Source organism: Carcharhinus amblyrhynchos, chromosome 6 (genome assembly GCF_965287045.1).
Source record: "Carcharhinus amblyrhynchos chromosome 6, sCarAmb.v2.hapA, whole genome shotgun sequence".
Classification (NCBI taxonomy): Eukaryota; Metazoa; Chordata; class Chondrichthyes; order Carcharhiniformes; family Carcharhinidae; genus Carcharhinus; species Carcharhinus amblyrhynchos.
In genome coordinates this window covers 102,321,753-102,337,688 of record NC_137329.1, presented here as the reverse complement: position 1 = coordinate 102,337,688, position 15,936 = coordinate 102,321,753, and the positions used below count along the sequence as shown (strand labels likewise).

Here is a 15,936-nt window from a genome sequence, read left to right as displayed (position 1 = left end):
TGTCCTTCATTGCTAGAGGGATGGAGTTTAAAAACAGACGTTATATTGCAGCTGGTGAGGCCACACCTGGAGTACTGCTTACAGTGTTGGTCTCTTTACTTGAAAAAAGATATACTGGCACTGGAGGGAGTGCAGTGGAGATTCAATAGGTTGATCCCAAAGTTGAGAAGGTTGGCTTATGAGGAGAGACTGAGTAGACTAGGACTATACTTATTGGAAGTTAGACGAATGAGGGGGGATCTTATAGAAACATATAAAATTATGAAGAGAATAGATAAGATAGAAGCAGAGAGGTTCTTTTCAATGCAGGTGAAACCAGAACTAGGGGGCATAGCTTCAAAATAAGGGGGAGCAGATTTAGGACTGAGTTGAGGGGGAACTTCTTCATCCAATGGTTGTGGATCTATGGAATTCCCTGCCCAGTGAAGGTGTTGAGGCTATCTCGTTGAATGTTTTTAAGGTAAAGATAGATAGATTCTTGAACAGTAAAAGAATTAAGAGTTATTATGAGCTGGCAGGTAAGTGGAGCTGAGTCCATGAAAAGATCACCATTATCTTATTGAATGGCAGAGCAGGCTTGAGGGGCCAAATAGCCTATTCCTGCTCAGAGTTCTTATATTTTTATTCTATGACAGTAAATTGCGCCACACCATAGTGTTCTGTATGATTGATAGATAGCCTTGTTAATTGAATTTTAATTGTGTTTAGTTGAATGTAGATGGTGGGCATTAATTCACTTCAATACTTGTTGAAGAGACGCCCATTGAAACTGTGGGGTAGAGTTAGGAGATGTGTGTGTGTGTAATGTTTAACTCTGTAAATAAATGTCAGAGAGTAAAGACTAGTTCCAATACTTTCATTCACCAATTGGCTCTCTGAGTTACAATGCCAACAAATGAAGGCATCATTTAAGTATGACAAACACGTTAAGTATCTGTGTTATCGCAGCAACAATGTAGTACAAAGTTCAGGGTGTAACTTAAGTGCTCTACAAAGCAAAATGCACACTACATTCCTATTAATTTCGACTTTCATACTTACATGCAGTTTCTTGCTGCAAGATCTCGGTGAACAAACTTTTTGCTTGCAAGGTATTCCATTCCTTTTGCAACATGAAGCCCAAAGTTAATCAGATCCTTTACTGTTGGATTCTGTGAGAAACATGCAATAATCAAAGGCTTTTAAAGATACTCTTACTGAAATCATTAACTATAGCCTGATGAGCCGGATATAAAATGTCCTGCAATGGAAAATTTTCATTATATTTTCGAAATGTTGGCTTGGCTTTCTTAACTCATCTCACCTGAGTGAAATGAGTTAAGAAAGCTTAAGGCTAACTCCACTCATGACTTGAGTACACAATCTCATTGAATCCCTACAGTGCAGCAGGAGGCCATTTGGCTCACTGAATCTGCATCGACAATAATCCCACCTAGGTGGGATGATCCCCATAACCCCATGTATTTACCCTGCTAATCCCCTAACATTAAGGAGTGATTTAACATGGCCAATCAACCTAGCCTACACATCTTTGGAGTGTGGGAGGACACCACAGCACCCAAAGGAAACCCATGCAGACATGGGGAGAATGTGCAAACTCTACACAGTCACCCGAGGTCAGAATTGAACACGGATCCCTGGCGCTCTGAGGCAGCAGTGCTAACCACTGTGCCACCATGTCGCCAACTGGCATTGGAACCCAATATATACAATGTCTAAGATGAGACCTAACACAGCATCAGGGAAATACTGCGATAAGTGACACCTTTTGGAACTGTTTGTGGGATCATGCTCTGCAATTTGGCTGCCACATTTCTCTACAAGATAAGGGTAACTCAGCTTCAGGCAGAATCCAAGGCAGCGAGACGCTTTGGGGTGTCCTGCTAATGGCCTGGATTTACAAACTGTGGCGAATGAATGGAACTTGCTATTGACCTCAAACAAAAGCTGCCCACAAAAATCATGCAAACTTTCTGGCATGGATTTCCCCTTCCCAAAATTAATTTGAGTTTGGTGCCAAGTCCTGTGGATCTCAGGCATTGAGCAACAATGACGTCATTATGCAGGGTAAAAGCCAAACACATCAAAGAATTGTCACAAACAGCAAACGAGTAAGTAAAGCGCACTGATTATCCTTTACTTTTGATATACATTTCAGGGAGTGAAATAAAGATTGGTTCATATGTATTAGCAGCTAAATAAAAATGATTAAAACATCTTAAAAAATCGTAATAGAACAATAGGATGCATTAAAAATGAGATTTTCTGGATAAAGTGCAGCTGTAGTGTAGCTTGGTTTGCTGCTTAAAAACCAGTTTCACTCCGTTACCCAAGTGTACCTTTCTAATAATGGTTATACAGTGTAAACAGGGATGTTCTATCGTGCAGCAATTTCTAAAGGTTTGCCACTGTAGGGACTTCAACGCTACGAAGGAGCAAAGAATCACTGATAGCAATTTTTACATTCCTGTACATCTTGTTATTATAGACATGGTGCATTCCAGACAAATTAGGTCCAAAGTGATAAACCTGTCTCAAGTATTTTGTTCAAGCTTTCCCCATAGCATTACGACGCTCTGATTTTACTTACATGACTTTCATCTCTGATAAAGTTCCGTAGGTCACCATGTTTCATATATGGCAGTACCACCAATGGGGATCCTTGGTTCCGAAGACAGATTCCCAGCAGAGAGAGAACATTGGTGTGTTCGAAATCTTTCATTATTAATCCTTCCTTCAGGAATTGGGTTACTTGTTCTAAGCAAGTGATTCCTGTGCAAATGGATATGGCATAATTAGCACTTAGTGTATTTGTGCACCTTCACTTCGCTGCGCTTACACAAAGTTTTCATTATCTGATTCAAGGCGCATCTTCAGTCACGCATTGGAAACAATGATATTATAAGTCCTATTAAAACTTGTTTACTTACGATTCAGACATTTCACTGCACAATGTATATTCGCCCCATCTTGGGTTAAGAGAGTTCCATGGAATACGCACCCAAAATGACCTGTTAAATTTTGAGACATTAACCGAAGAAGAAAAATACAGACCTTAAACAAAAAGACAAGTAGATCATTATGGAAATACATGCAGAAGAAAGAGCAATCTGAACAGCAGCTGCAGTTAGATGCAACAACATATTTACTTCCTGTTTGAACCTTAAATTATTATGGGAATGATTTTTGCTGCATCTTATTTTCATTGGCCCTTGTCTTGTTAATGGTAACAGATACTTAGAAATGCTTGAAAGAGTGTTACGCAGAGCAAGCTGGAGTCCTGCTCTACCACATTTCCCACATTGGATAATGAGCCCTTGAATTTCAGTCTTAGTGTCTGTGTGATGCTGTTTCAAGCATTTCCAAGTATCAATGACCATTAACAAGTCAAGGATCAATGATTCTATAGTATTGGGCTGTGTTGATGGCTCAACAGATTAAGGCAACACTTGTCATTGTATTTAGTTACATGACAAAAATCCAAGGTCTGATTTTTAGATTATGCTAAATTAATAGGCCTCCACTAGCATGGAGTAAACTCATTATTTAAGTGACATGGTTGTTATTTATGCATTCAAGGAATTGTGCATTAAATTATTCCAAGATGATCAACTTCCTTTGTGTCCTAGATTTTATGGCAGAATACGTTTGGGAACTTGCCTCTTCCAATCACTTCTGTGGTGTGTGTTGTGAGATGGTCAGAACTGATAACCATGTGCTGCACTTCTTTCAGGAGTTCAGAGTCCAAGCTGCAGAAGTTGATATTCACGTCATTCTGAAGCAATGGCACAGTTGAGTCCGAGTCTCCGTTTGATAATATGCAAGTGAGATCTGAATGTGAAAATTGAGCTTGTCTGTGTGAGGCAACCTGTGCCAAATTCTGAAATGGATCTATTAATAAAAAAAATACTTTCAACTGAAAAGATCTTTTACATTTAATGAGTATTTCAGAATAAAAAGAAACACTGATTTCTGATGACACACTCTACTGTTTTTCCCCTCAAGTTCAAGGAGTACTCCTTTTGTTCATCATTCCCTGTAACAATGGACAGTATAGATTTAGAGCCCAGCTTCTGTTGCTGGAAGCAATGATAGATAGCTGAACACATTTCAGAAATGTGTAGCATGCCAACCCTTTTCAACATTATGTTTTGTGATGACAATTATGAGTATACTAACTTAAGATATTTTAGTTGTCCCTTCAAAAACCAAATCCTGAAAAATCAGAAACTCTAAAGACATAGAATCATGGAATAGCACAGTACAGAAGAAAGCCTCTCAGCCCATTCAGTCAGCAGTAGCTCTTTCAATGAACATTCCAGTTAGTTCCACTCCCTGCCTCTTACCCCATATTTATCCAATTCCCTGTTGAAGGCTACAAAATTATCTCTGTCCACCACTTTACATTAACAGTAATCACATGGTTCAAAGGCATAAACAGGAAGAAATGATAGGTACTTATCAGAAAGATATTGCAATAATCCTGGGGGATTTTAATCTACATATAGACAGGAAAGAATCAGGGGGCAAAGGTAGCCTTGGTGAGGAGTTGATTTTGGGTAGTTTTTCAGAAGAGCATGTTGTTAAGCCAAACAAAGAGCAGGCTGCATTAGACCTGGTATTGTGCAATGTGATAGAATTAATTAATAACTTCATAGTGAAAGTTCCCCAAGTAGCAGCATTCATAATTTGATTGAATTTTATATTCAGTTTGAGGGAGTGAAGAATGGGTCCAAGGAAAGTTTTTTAAACTTAAATTTTAAGCGCTTGAAAGCAGAGCTAGCTAAAGTAAACCAGCAAATTAGATTAAGGAATAGATTAATAAGAGATCTAGTGGCAGACATTTGAAGAGGTATTGCAGAATACAAAGATTAGGTACATTCCAACAAAAAAGAAAAAATTCCGGGGGAGGGGTGATGGGCACCATCCATGATTAACTCAAATATCAAATATAAATAGAAAGCATGAGAATGGATGGCAGACCAGAAGACTGGACACAGCAAATAATATCTAAAGATTGTAAGGAGGGAAGAAATAGAGTACAGGAGAATGATAGCTAGAAACATAAAGATGAATAGTAAGGGTTTCTATTGCTAAATAAAAAAGAAAAATGTTAACAAAGTGAGCAGTGGTCCTATATAAACTGAGTCAGGAAAATTAATGGAAAATGAGATGGCAGATTAATTGAACAGGTATTTTGTATCAGTCTTCAATACAAAGGATATGGGTAACTTCCCAGAAATAGCCGTATCTCAGTAGGGGAGGGAGGAACTCAATAAAATTACAATCACCAAGGATGTGATACCGAGCAAATTGTTGGATCTGTGGGTTGATAAGTCTTTGGGTTCTGATGAATTTCATCCAAGATTACCAAAGGGAGTGACTCTTGAAACAACTGATGTTTTGATTTTAATTTTCCAAAATTCATTCAATTCAGGGAAAGTTCCATTAGATTAACAAATAGCGAACATAACTCCTTTATCCAAAGAGGGGACAGAGAGCAAGTAAGCACAGGCCAGCTATCTTAACATCTGTCATATGAAAAACATTAGAAGTATTATTAAAGACATTATAGCAGGGCAGTTACAAAAAAATCAAGGTAATCAGGCAGAGTAAACATGGTTTTGTGAGAAGGAAATCACGTTCCACCAATTTATTGGATTTCTTTAAAGGGGAACTGGTAGATGTACTATATTTAGATTTCCAGAAAGCATTTGATAAGCACCACATCAAAGGTAATTGTGGAAACTAAAGCTCATGAAATAGGAAATAACATATTGGCATAGATAGAAGATTGGAAAATTAACAGGAAACAGAGGTATTCATATAAAGGATGTTCTTCTGGTTGGCAAGCTGTAACAAATTATGTGACACAGTAATCAGTGATGGGGCCTAAATTTTTTACAATTTTTATGAGTGACTTGGATGATGCGACCAAAGGATTGATTGCTAAATTTGCTGATGCAAAGATAGGTAGGAAAGTAAGTTGCAGACAGGACATAAGGAGGCTACAAGGGGATTGAAACAGATTAAGTGAATGGACAAACATCTGGTAAATGGAGTATGGAATGTGAAAATATTTAAAACTTACATCTTATAAAATTATACTTAGCACATCAGATGTACAAGTTTCAAGTATCATTTCAAACATTATACAAGTTCAAAGGTATCTTAATGCAGTCTAGTTTTTATACAGTGTGTTTATAAGCACTAGTACGATAAGTGAAATTGTCTATTTTGGCAGGAAGGATAAAAAAGACGCAATCTCCTGAGAGATCTGAATGAATTAATGCTTACATTACGAAAGTTTAGTATTCAGGTGTAGCAAGTAATTAGGAAAGCTGATAGAACATTAGCATTTATTACGAGGGGAAGTGAATTCAAAAATTAGGGAAGATATGCTTCAATTATACAGGGCATTGATGAAACCACATCTGGAATACTGTGTAGAATATTGGTCCCCTTTTTAATGGAAGAATTAAATGAATTGGAAGCATTTCAGAGAAGGTTTACTAGACCAACACCTGGAATAGGAGAAGTGGATAGATTCTCGATAAGCAAATGCGTGAAAGGTTTTTGAGATAGATGGAAATCTGGAGCTGAGGTTACAATCAGAACAATCATATTAAATAATAGAGTAGGCTTGAGTGGCTGATGACCTTCTCCTTATCTTAATTTGTAAGTTTGTATAGTAACCCCTCACTGTGTTAAAAAAATGCTTCTTCACTTGGCCTCTGGTTATTTTCCCAATCACCTTAAATCTGTGCACCCGGCCATTAAACCATCAACTAATGGAAATATGTCATCTTTATTCGTTCCAAAAAATCTCTTCATGATTTTTTTCAAACACCTCTGTCAAATTTCCTCTTGGCCTTCTCTACTTTAAGGAGCACAACCCCAACTTCTCCAATTGACCCAACTCATCAAAAACCAAAGCCAGTGAAAAAATTATGTGCACTTAAAAATGCCCAGATATCTCAACAAGGACAATTTTGATCACTGAATAGTTGGGTAACATTTTAATTTTATTTTTGAAGTAGAGCTCTCTGACCAGAAATGGATGGTATACTAAAGTTTTAAAGTTTATTTATTTATTAATGTCACAAGTAGGCTTACATTAACACTACAATGAAGTTACTGTGAAAATCCCCTAGTCACTATACTCCAGCGCCTGTTTGGGTACATTGAGGGAGAATTTAGCATGGCCAATGCAACTAACCAGCACATCTTTTGGACTGAGAGAGGAAACTGGAGTACGGAGGAAACCCACGCGGTCATCCGGAGAATGTGCAGACTCCGCACAGACAGTGACCAAAGCTGGGAATTGAACCCAGGTCTCTGGTGCTGTGAGGCAACAGTATTAACTACTGTGCCATCTCAAGTAGTAAATGAACACAGAGAATTATAGTAATACCAAAATATTGGGTGGGATTCTCTAACCACCCCCCTGGCTGACCCCACCACTGTTGCATGGTGTAACGAGGTGGCCTGTCATTGGCTGGTGACTGGATCTTCTGGTCCTGCTGCTGCCAATGGGATTTCCCAGTGAATTTAAGAAGAACAAAAAACAAAACAGCCCGGGAAACAGGCCCTTCGGCCCAATGAGCCCGTGCCGCCATTTTAATATTACCAGTCCCCCCCCTCCACCCGTGACCCTTATCTATTGTTTTATGGCAATCCACGTTGAGGGAAACTAATTTAGGGACAATTTATTACTTCCAATCAGCCAAATAGCACATCTTTGGGGAGTGGGAGCAAATCGGAGCACCCGGAGAAAACCCACGCAAGCACGGGGAGAATGCACAAACTCCCACAGACACCGGCCCAATTCCATGTGTCTGCACAGCAAACAGTGATAGTCACTGAGCTGTCGTGTTGCCCAGCATCTGGTCCAGTTTAAGCACACACTAACGACATGAAGCACTAGGCCAATCTCGAACATTCAAGAGCAGCCCAAGTACGACCCATCGCGTGTACGCCCCTCGTTGGACAACAAGGCGGACCGACTTAAAACCTGTGAATTAAAAGAGAAAAAACATTATTATCATACCACATCCTTTTACATTACCAGGGATGTCCCAATGCTAATGAACCTTATTTAAAACAATCTCCTATATCCTCCCATCTCCAACCCACTCAGGTGCCTGTCTAAGTTACTCTTAAACAACTCCAGCGTGCCTGCCTCCACCACCTTACTTGGCAGAGCATTCCATACCCCCACTACCCTCTGTGTGAAAAACCTCCCTCTAATATCTGTGTTATACCTCTACTCCCTCACCTTAAGCTCATGGCCCCTCGTACTGTGTGTCTCTAACATAGGAAATAGCTTACCTCTGTTTACTCTATCTATACCCTTCATAATCTTATATACCTCTATTAGATCCCCCCTCAGTCACCGTCTTTCAAGGGAAAACAGCCCCAATTTGTTCAATCTTTCCTCATAACCCAGTCCTTCCATACCAGGCAACATCCTGGTAAACCTCCTCTGCACTCTCTCCAGAGTCTCCATGTCCTTCCGGTAGTAAGGCGATCAGAACTGGACGCAGTACTCTAAATGCGGCCTAACCAACGTTGTATACAACTGCAACATTAGACTCCAGCTCTTATATTCTATACCCCTTCCTATAAAGGCTAACATACCATAGGCTTTCTTCACAACCTTCTCCACTTGTACTGCCACCTTCAAAGACTTCTGCACTTGCACCCCCAGGTCTCGCTGCATTTCTATACTCTTTATGGGCTTACCCTTTATCATATAACTCCCCCCTACATTATTCCGGCCAAAACGCATCACCTCACATTTATCCGGATTAAATTCCATTTGCCATATATCTGCCCAATATACCAGCCTATCAATATCCTGTTGTATTGCCAGACACTACTCCTCACTGCCTGCCAATCCAGCCATCTTGGTGTCATCAGCAAATTTGCTGATCACACCACTTACTCCCTCTTCCAAGTCATTTATATATACCACAAAGAGAAGAGGTCCCAGTACTGAGCCCTGCGGCACACCACTAGTGACAGACCTCCAGCTAGAAAAGGACCCCCCCACTCCTACTCTCTGTCTCCTCTTAGCAAGCCAGTTCTCAACCCATCTAGATACCTGGCCTCGTATCCCATGAGCCATAATCTTTTCTACCAACCTACCATGAGGGACTTTGTCAAACGCCTTACTGAAATCCATATAGACAACATCAATGGCTCATCCTTTGTTGACTGTTTCTGTCACCTCCTCAAAAAATTCTACCAGATTTGTAAGGCAAGACTTCCCCTTTACAAAGCCATGGTGCGTATCCTTAATCAGATTGCAACGCTCTAAGTGCTCATACATCCCTAAGAATCCTCTCCATCAACTTGCCTACCACTGAAGTCAAGCTCACCGGCCTATAGTTACCCGGGTTATCCCTCCTACCCTTTCTAAACAACGGTACCATGTTCGCTATCCTCCAGTCCTCTGGGACCTCACCTGTGTCCAAAGAAGAGACAAAGTTTTGTGTCAGAGGCCCAGCAATTTCATCTCTCGCCTCCCTAAGCAGCCTAGGATAAATGCCATCGGGCCCCGGAGACTTATCAGTTTTAATGCCACCTAAAAGCCCTAACACTTCTTCCCTCATAATCGATAGTTCCTTCAATTGGTCTACAGCTCCCTCGATGACCATACCAGACATCACACCCCTCTCCTTCGTGAATACCAACGCAAAGTATTCATTCAGGATCTCCCCCATTCCCTCTGCCTGTAAGCACAATTCCCCTCGTCTGTCCCTGAGGGGACCGATTTTTCCCCTAGCCACCCTTTTGCTCCTAACATAGGAGTAAAACGCCTTTGGATTTTCCTTAATCCTACCTGCCAAAGCTATTTCATGCCCCCTTTTTGCCCTCCTAACTCCCCTTTTGAGATCCCTCCTACTCTCTCTGTACTCCTCCAACGCTCTCTCCGTTCCCAGTTGCTTAGACCTGACATACACCTCTCGTTTCTTCCTGACCAGGTCCTCTATATCTCTAGTAATCCATGGCTCTCTAATCCTACCTTTTCCATCCTTCCTCCTAACCGGCACATGCCTTTCCTGCACCCATTTCAGTTTTCCCTTGAAAGACTCCCACATGCCTAACGTGGACTTGCCCTCCAACAGCCTATCCCAGTCTGTATCCTTAAGCTCCTGCCTAATCCGGCTGTATCTAGCCTTCCCCCAATTTAGCACCCTCCCCTTAGGACAGCACTCATCTTTTTCCATTTGTATCCTAAAGTAGACAGAGTTGTGGTCACTATTAACCACATGTTCACCTACTGCAACCTCAACCACCTGACCCAGCTCATTGCCCAAAGCTAAATCTAGTATAGCCTGCTCTCTAGTCAGGCTATCTACATACTGCTCCAATTTAACTCACATTCCCAGGAAGGCCGCAGTGGGGGTATTGTCAGTGGAACCCAAAGATCCCATCAGCGTGAACAGTTGGAAGATCTCACCCATTGTATCACATCCACAATTAACAACTAGCTTAAGGAAAATGGAATAGGGAGCAATGGGTAAAATGTAGTGCAGAGTTGAGCAGACGCATCAGAAACATTCTAGGTCTATGTTGAATTTGTTGACACCACATGTTCTTATGTTCTTACATGGGAGGTAGTGGCAGTGCCATGATTTAATTCATTCCCTCAAAACAGGGAAAATCAACCCAAGCGTCCACTGCCTTTTGATATCCAATGACTCTTGCCGCATCGTATGGATATCAGATGAGGAAAGGGTAGGGTTTTGCTGTGTAGTCAATATTCAAATTCACAAAGTGTAGAATGTCTATTTGGGTGAATTATTGGAGAACAACTGGCAGCAGTAGAATCACTACCACAGCACAACTTATTAGCTTCAGGAGGGAAAATTGAACAAGTATGTGATTTCAAAATTGAAATTGTAGAGCACTTAATAATGAAACCATCCATACCTTCTTGAAGAGTCGTTCGATAGTCAGAGGAGTCATGAGAGATCATTTCCGCAGTGATACTGTTTCGTGCTCTTGTATTAACCAGCCTATCCAGGTGCAGAGTATGTGTTCTCCCATCATTTCGCACTTCATCTGAGTTTAACTCTTTTGATAAAGCAAAGCAAGTTTACAGCGTACAACATGAGAATGCTGCAACTTGAATTAATACCAAAATTCAGAAGAACATTGGCCAGATTTTGCCAACCTAATAAAGACACAATTGAACACAGAACTCCAGAAGGTGCAGCCAATGATTGCCTGCTCTTCCACAGGGTACGCTGTTGCAGCCCCCACAGACATCGGTCTTTTGGAAATCATGGAATTGATGAGAACTTTCCCTTTCACGCTGTAATGTCATTGTTAAAACCACATGAAACTTATTTTTAATCTTTCACAGGATGTGGGCATCGCTGGCTAGGCCACCATTAGTTACTCACCCCTGACTGCCCCTGATAAAGCGGTGGTGTGCTGCCTTCTTGAAATGCTGGAATTCATTTGGTGTAAGTACACCCATAGTGTTGATGGGTATTTCAGGGCTTTGACCGTGCGACAGTGAAGGAACAATGATATAGTTCCAAGTCAGGATGGCGTGTGGCTTGGAGGGGAACTTGCTGATGGTAGTGATCCCACACATCTGCTGCCCTTATCCTTCTAGGTGCTAAATGTTGTGGGTTTGGAAGGTGCTGTTGAAGTAGCATTGTTTAGTTGCTGTATTGCACCTTGTAAGTGGCATACACTACTGCCACTGTGCGTTGGTGGTGGAGGGAGTGAATGTTTAAGTTGATGGACCTGGCACCAGTCTGTTGAGCTGCTTCGTCCTGGGTGGTGCTGACTTTATGAGAGTTGTTGGAATTGCACTTATCCACTTAAGTTGAGAATATTCCATCACACTTCTGACTGGTGCCTTGTGGACCGTGGACAGGCTTTGGGGAATCAGGTGACTTACTAGCTGCATAATTCCCAGCCTCTGACATGCTCCTGTAGTCACAGTATTTAAATGGAAAGTCCAGTTCAGTTTCTTGTCAGTGGTAATCCCCAAGGGATTCAGCGATGGAAAAACGATTGAATGTCAAGGGGAGATGGTTGGATTCTCCCTTGTTAGAGATGGTCACTGTTTGGCACTTGTGTGGCATGGATGTCACTTGCCACTTATCAGCCCAAGGCTGAATGTTGTCCATGGACATGCACTGCTTCATATTCTGAGGAGTTGCAAATGATTATGCCTTGTTAATGTGGCTAAATGGATTTTTAACAATGTCCCATGTCATAACTACCGTTGAATATGCACTCTTGCCCTTGAAAACTAAGTTCATAATTGTGTAATTTGAAATTATCTCTCATGATGATTGATGTTTTAAGATGCTGGGGGTTCAGCATTCACCACCCACGAATCAGTGGGGCCACATCCTCGCCAACTCCAGCAGCCCCAGTACCTTACTATATTCTAATGAATGTTTATTGGCGTAAAGCGCGACTTCTGCCCTCACTTAGGAGGAGGTCCTGCCTTGGAGAACTGCTGGCCAATCTGATTGCTTCCAGGCACTGTGCTGTAGTGGCTGGAAGAGGCCCAGAACTAAGTCCTGGGACCTGGACGATGGATAAATATCCATGGTTCTTGAGCAGGGATGGTAGGGAAAGCATGGCGGGGGTGAGGGTTGGGGGTCTTGGGGAACAGTCTGAGGGGGGAGGTTTTGAGCAAAGCCCAGAGTTCACTGGGCATTATGTGTAGGGTAGCCCAGTCAGGAGAGGGTTTCTGAAGGAGGTGCACCCTTTTCCACTTTCCGCCAGAGATCCAACATTTTTTCCCCAACTGCTTTTCTCCCGTAGGTTTCTTTGAGGTCAGGATAAAAGGCAGCAAAATTCAGGCCATTGTCATTTGTAGAATTATTCACTAAAACGCACAGGTTATAAATGGTTTATCAAATGTGTTATACCTTTTATCTGTTTCTTTCTGCATCTCCAAACCAATACTCCAAGTAGCAAAAAAGCCAGCAATATTACTCCAATTACGCCAAAGAGCCCAGTAAGATTCTTATTTTCAAGGACGATTACTCTGCCCAGGTGAATTGATGAATTGACTTTTCTCCACTGAAAGGAAACAATTATATTAACAAAGAACTGGAATGTCATGGAAAATATATAACCAATGCTTTTCTTGTTGATTAAAAACCAAATTGCCTGAAATACAGGTGGAGGACTCTGTATCCGACATCCCAAAGTCCGGAAAGACCCGAAATCTGAATCCTGTCCTGGAAGCTGCAATCCCATCAGGCATTTCTGTCTATCATATCTGGGTTGCGGGAGCTGATTCTCTGCTCTATAGGTCCATGATTAAAGGTGGAAGCTGAACTGGTTTGTCCCTCATTCTTTCCTTTTCCTGCCCCAGCAGCTCGAAGGAGAAATCAGCGTCAAATTATTCTATTCTGCCCCTCCAACCCCATCCACCCAAAATCTGGAAAGACCCATATCTGGTACACATTCGATTATGAGCTTCCCAGATATTGGGGGCGATTCTCCCATCCTGCTGAGCTGCTTTTTTAGCGCAGTAGGCTGGCAAACTCGAGCGGAGGCCATTTCCAGGGCTTCCTGCTGGGTGCCACAGCCTCTGCGCATCTCCCAGCGCCGGATTTCCGGCACTGTCAGCTCCACTTCAGAAATGGGTGTGAAGCTGAATAAATTATGCTAATTGCAATTAGCATCCAATTAGCAGGCCTGGGACTGAAATCTCTGGGCCTGCGAGCATCTCCGCCACCCCACCCTCCACCAGGAGTGGTTCACTCCAGCGGGGTTTACAATAATTTCCATAAGTGGGGAGCTGGTGGTCCGACCCTGCTGGAGTGAAGGGGGGGGGGGTGTGCAATCACAGGGGCCCACGGCCGATCAGGAGCTCAGGCATGTTTGGGGCGCCAGTGATGGGGCCACGGGGGGTGGGGGGTGGTGGGGTGAGAGGGCTGATGATGTGGGGGTTGTGGGGCTGGCCAGCAATAGGGAGGCTGGCAGACAAGGGGGCACTACACATGTGGCGATGTTGGCACTGAAAGATCAGCACACGCGCGATGGGCCACTTAGCATTATGCTGCCAGCATCTCCAGCGGGAATAGGCCCCATCCACTGGTTTCTGGAGTGAATCACGCTCGGGCACTCTGTACTGCATAGAATGTGAGAGATTCATTTTGAAACACCTGCTGAAAAAAGCAACGGGATTTACTCCAGATTTTGCGTGAATTTAACACTTTTTTGGGAGAATATCACCGATGGTGTCCGGTATTTGTACTTAATTTCAGATTCAGCTGGATTTTACATTTTTCAGTGGGGTGAGCGAGGTGGAATGGAAACTAACTCACTTTTTATAATCATCATTTGATTTTTATTCAATTCAAATTTTATCGTCTGCTAGGGTAGGATTTGGATCTGGGTCCCTGGAGTTGGGGGTTCCTGGATTACTACTCCAGTGACAATACCACTACCCCACTTCCTCCTCTGTAACTATCCAGTAGGAAGGAGACTAATTAGAGGTTGGGGGAGGGGGGTGGGGGGGGGGGGGGGGGGGTGGGGGTGGGGGGGGGCTGTGGGGGGGGGGTGGTGGGGGGTGGGTGAATCTGCGCCCAGTTGGGACAGTAGGCAGGGACGTCTCGGGTTATGTCGCAAAGAAGAAGTCAGTCATGGATACATGTTAAAATGTTATTAAAGGCTTACAACATTTCAGAGACAAGTTAAACAAAACATGTAGATGCTGCCACACCTTCAGCAGCAGAATCCGTTGGTACTTTCAGCCATGGTGCCAGTGGCCAGTCTTTCTTTCTACCCTTGTGTGGCCTTGTCAAAGCTGCTGTGAAACACTCCCAAACTCCTTCAGGGCTGGCGCCCAAAAAATGCAGTGGGCAGTGAAGAGGTTCAGGCAATTGGGCTCAATAGCTTGTCAATCAGTGATTGCAAAAATGGCGGGGGTTGGTTTCCATGGCAGCTAGCCTTCTGTAATTTGGAGACTGATTTGATGACATTATATTGCTGACCCAGCGTCATGCATTTGCGGAGGGGGTGGGGTGGGTGGTGGCCTGCACTGTTTGTGCATATAAAATCTAGCCCATAGTATTTCAAGAAACGCAATTCTGTAACAGCATCTACCTCAGGCTAATTCCCTCTCTCATATTCTCCCCTCGTCTTTCTGCTCACTCTGGACGTAGTTAAGCATGAAATCCAATGCGATAAAATCCCAAAGCCACCACCAGTAGTTCCCAAATAATTGATCCAATCAGCAATTCTACCTGCTCAGTAAGTGCCAGCAAGTTACATTTTCATTGATAGAGAAGCCATACAAATGCACATTACTACTGAATACAATCCTTGTTCATCTAACACTTGTTCCTGTCTAGCAGAAATCATGGGACTGTTGTGATTTTGTTTGAATGAACATTGTATTTACTGGAAACCCAAATGGAAAGATATCAATGGTTAGTATGTGTTGACACCTTCACTCATTACCTTCATATTTCAAAGGGGCAGACAGCAGATTCACAGAGGCCCAGAAAGATTAGCAATCTTTCTTTCGTGTAAAGCCAGCAGGATATACATTGATGTTCAGATTATTAATTAACCACTCGTCTCTGATGAGGAAGGAAAGATCTATGCATTGGAGTTGAACTCAGAAGTGAGATGGGTAGCTGGGGAAATATTAGCCCCCAGCTCCCCACACTACTGTGTGGAGAAAGATTGGCATCTAATATTCAGATAGAAGTTACAGGGCATTCAATGCTGTATGAAGCTCAATTCTCGATCAAAAGTACATGCAATGGGGGGCGGGGGGGGGGACTGGGAGCACAAAAATACAATGGGCAGAATTTTACAAGAATGATTCTAGGTGTCCAGTTAGAGTGAAAAAGGGAGTGTTCCTGATCCATTTTTTGGGTGAGTTTTTACTCCCAGTTTTATGCACTTCATGGAAGAGTATCATAGAAT

General features: G+C 42.5%; 1 protein-coding gene across 1 annotated transcript in view; it reads right to left on the bottom strand.

Moving 5' to 3' along the window:
• Positions 1-15,936, bottom strand: part of met (MET proto-oncogene, receptor tyrosine kinase) — a 123,230-nt gene that overhangs the window by 7,768 nt on the left and 99,526 nt on the right. Inside the window, exons 13-18 of the mRNA XM_080191087.1 lie at positions 12,915-13,068; positions 10,942-11,085; positions 3,661-3,891; positions 2,931-3,011; positions 2,591-2,772; positions 1,042-1,151 (exon numbers count right to left, since the gene is read on the bottom strand). Of these exons, the coding sequence (XP_080047213.1) occupies positions 1,042-1,151; positions 2,591-2,772; positions 2,931-3,011; positions 3,661-3,891; positions 10,942-11,085; positions 12,915-13,068 (902 nt within the window). The remainder of the gene's footprint in view (positions 1-1,041; positions 1,152-2,590; positions 2,773-2,930; positions 3,012-3,660; positions 3,892-10,941; positions 11,086-12,914; positions 13,069-15,936) is intronic.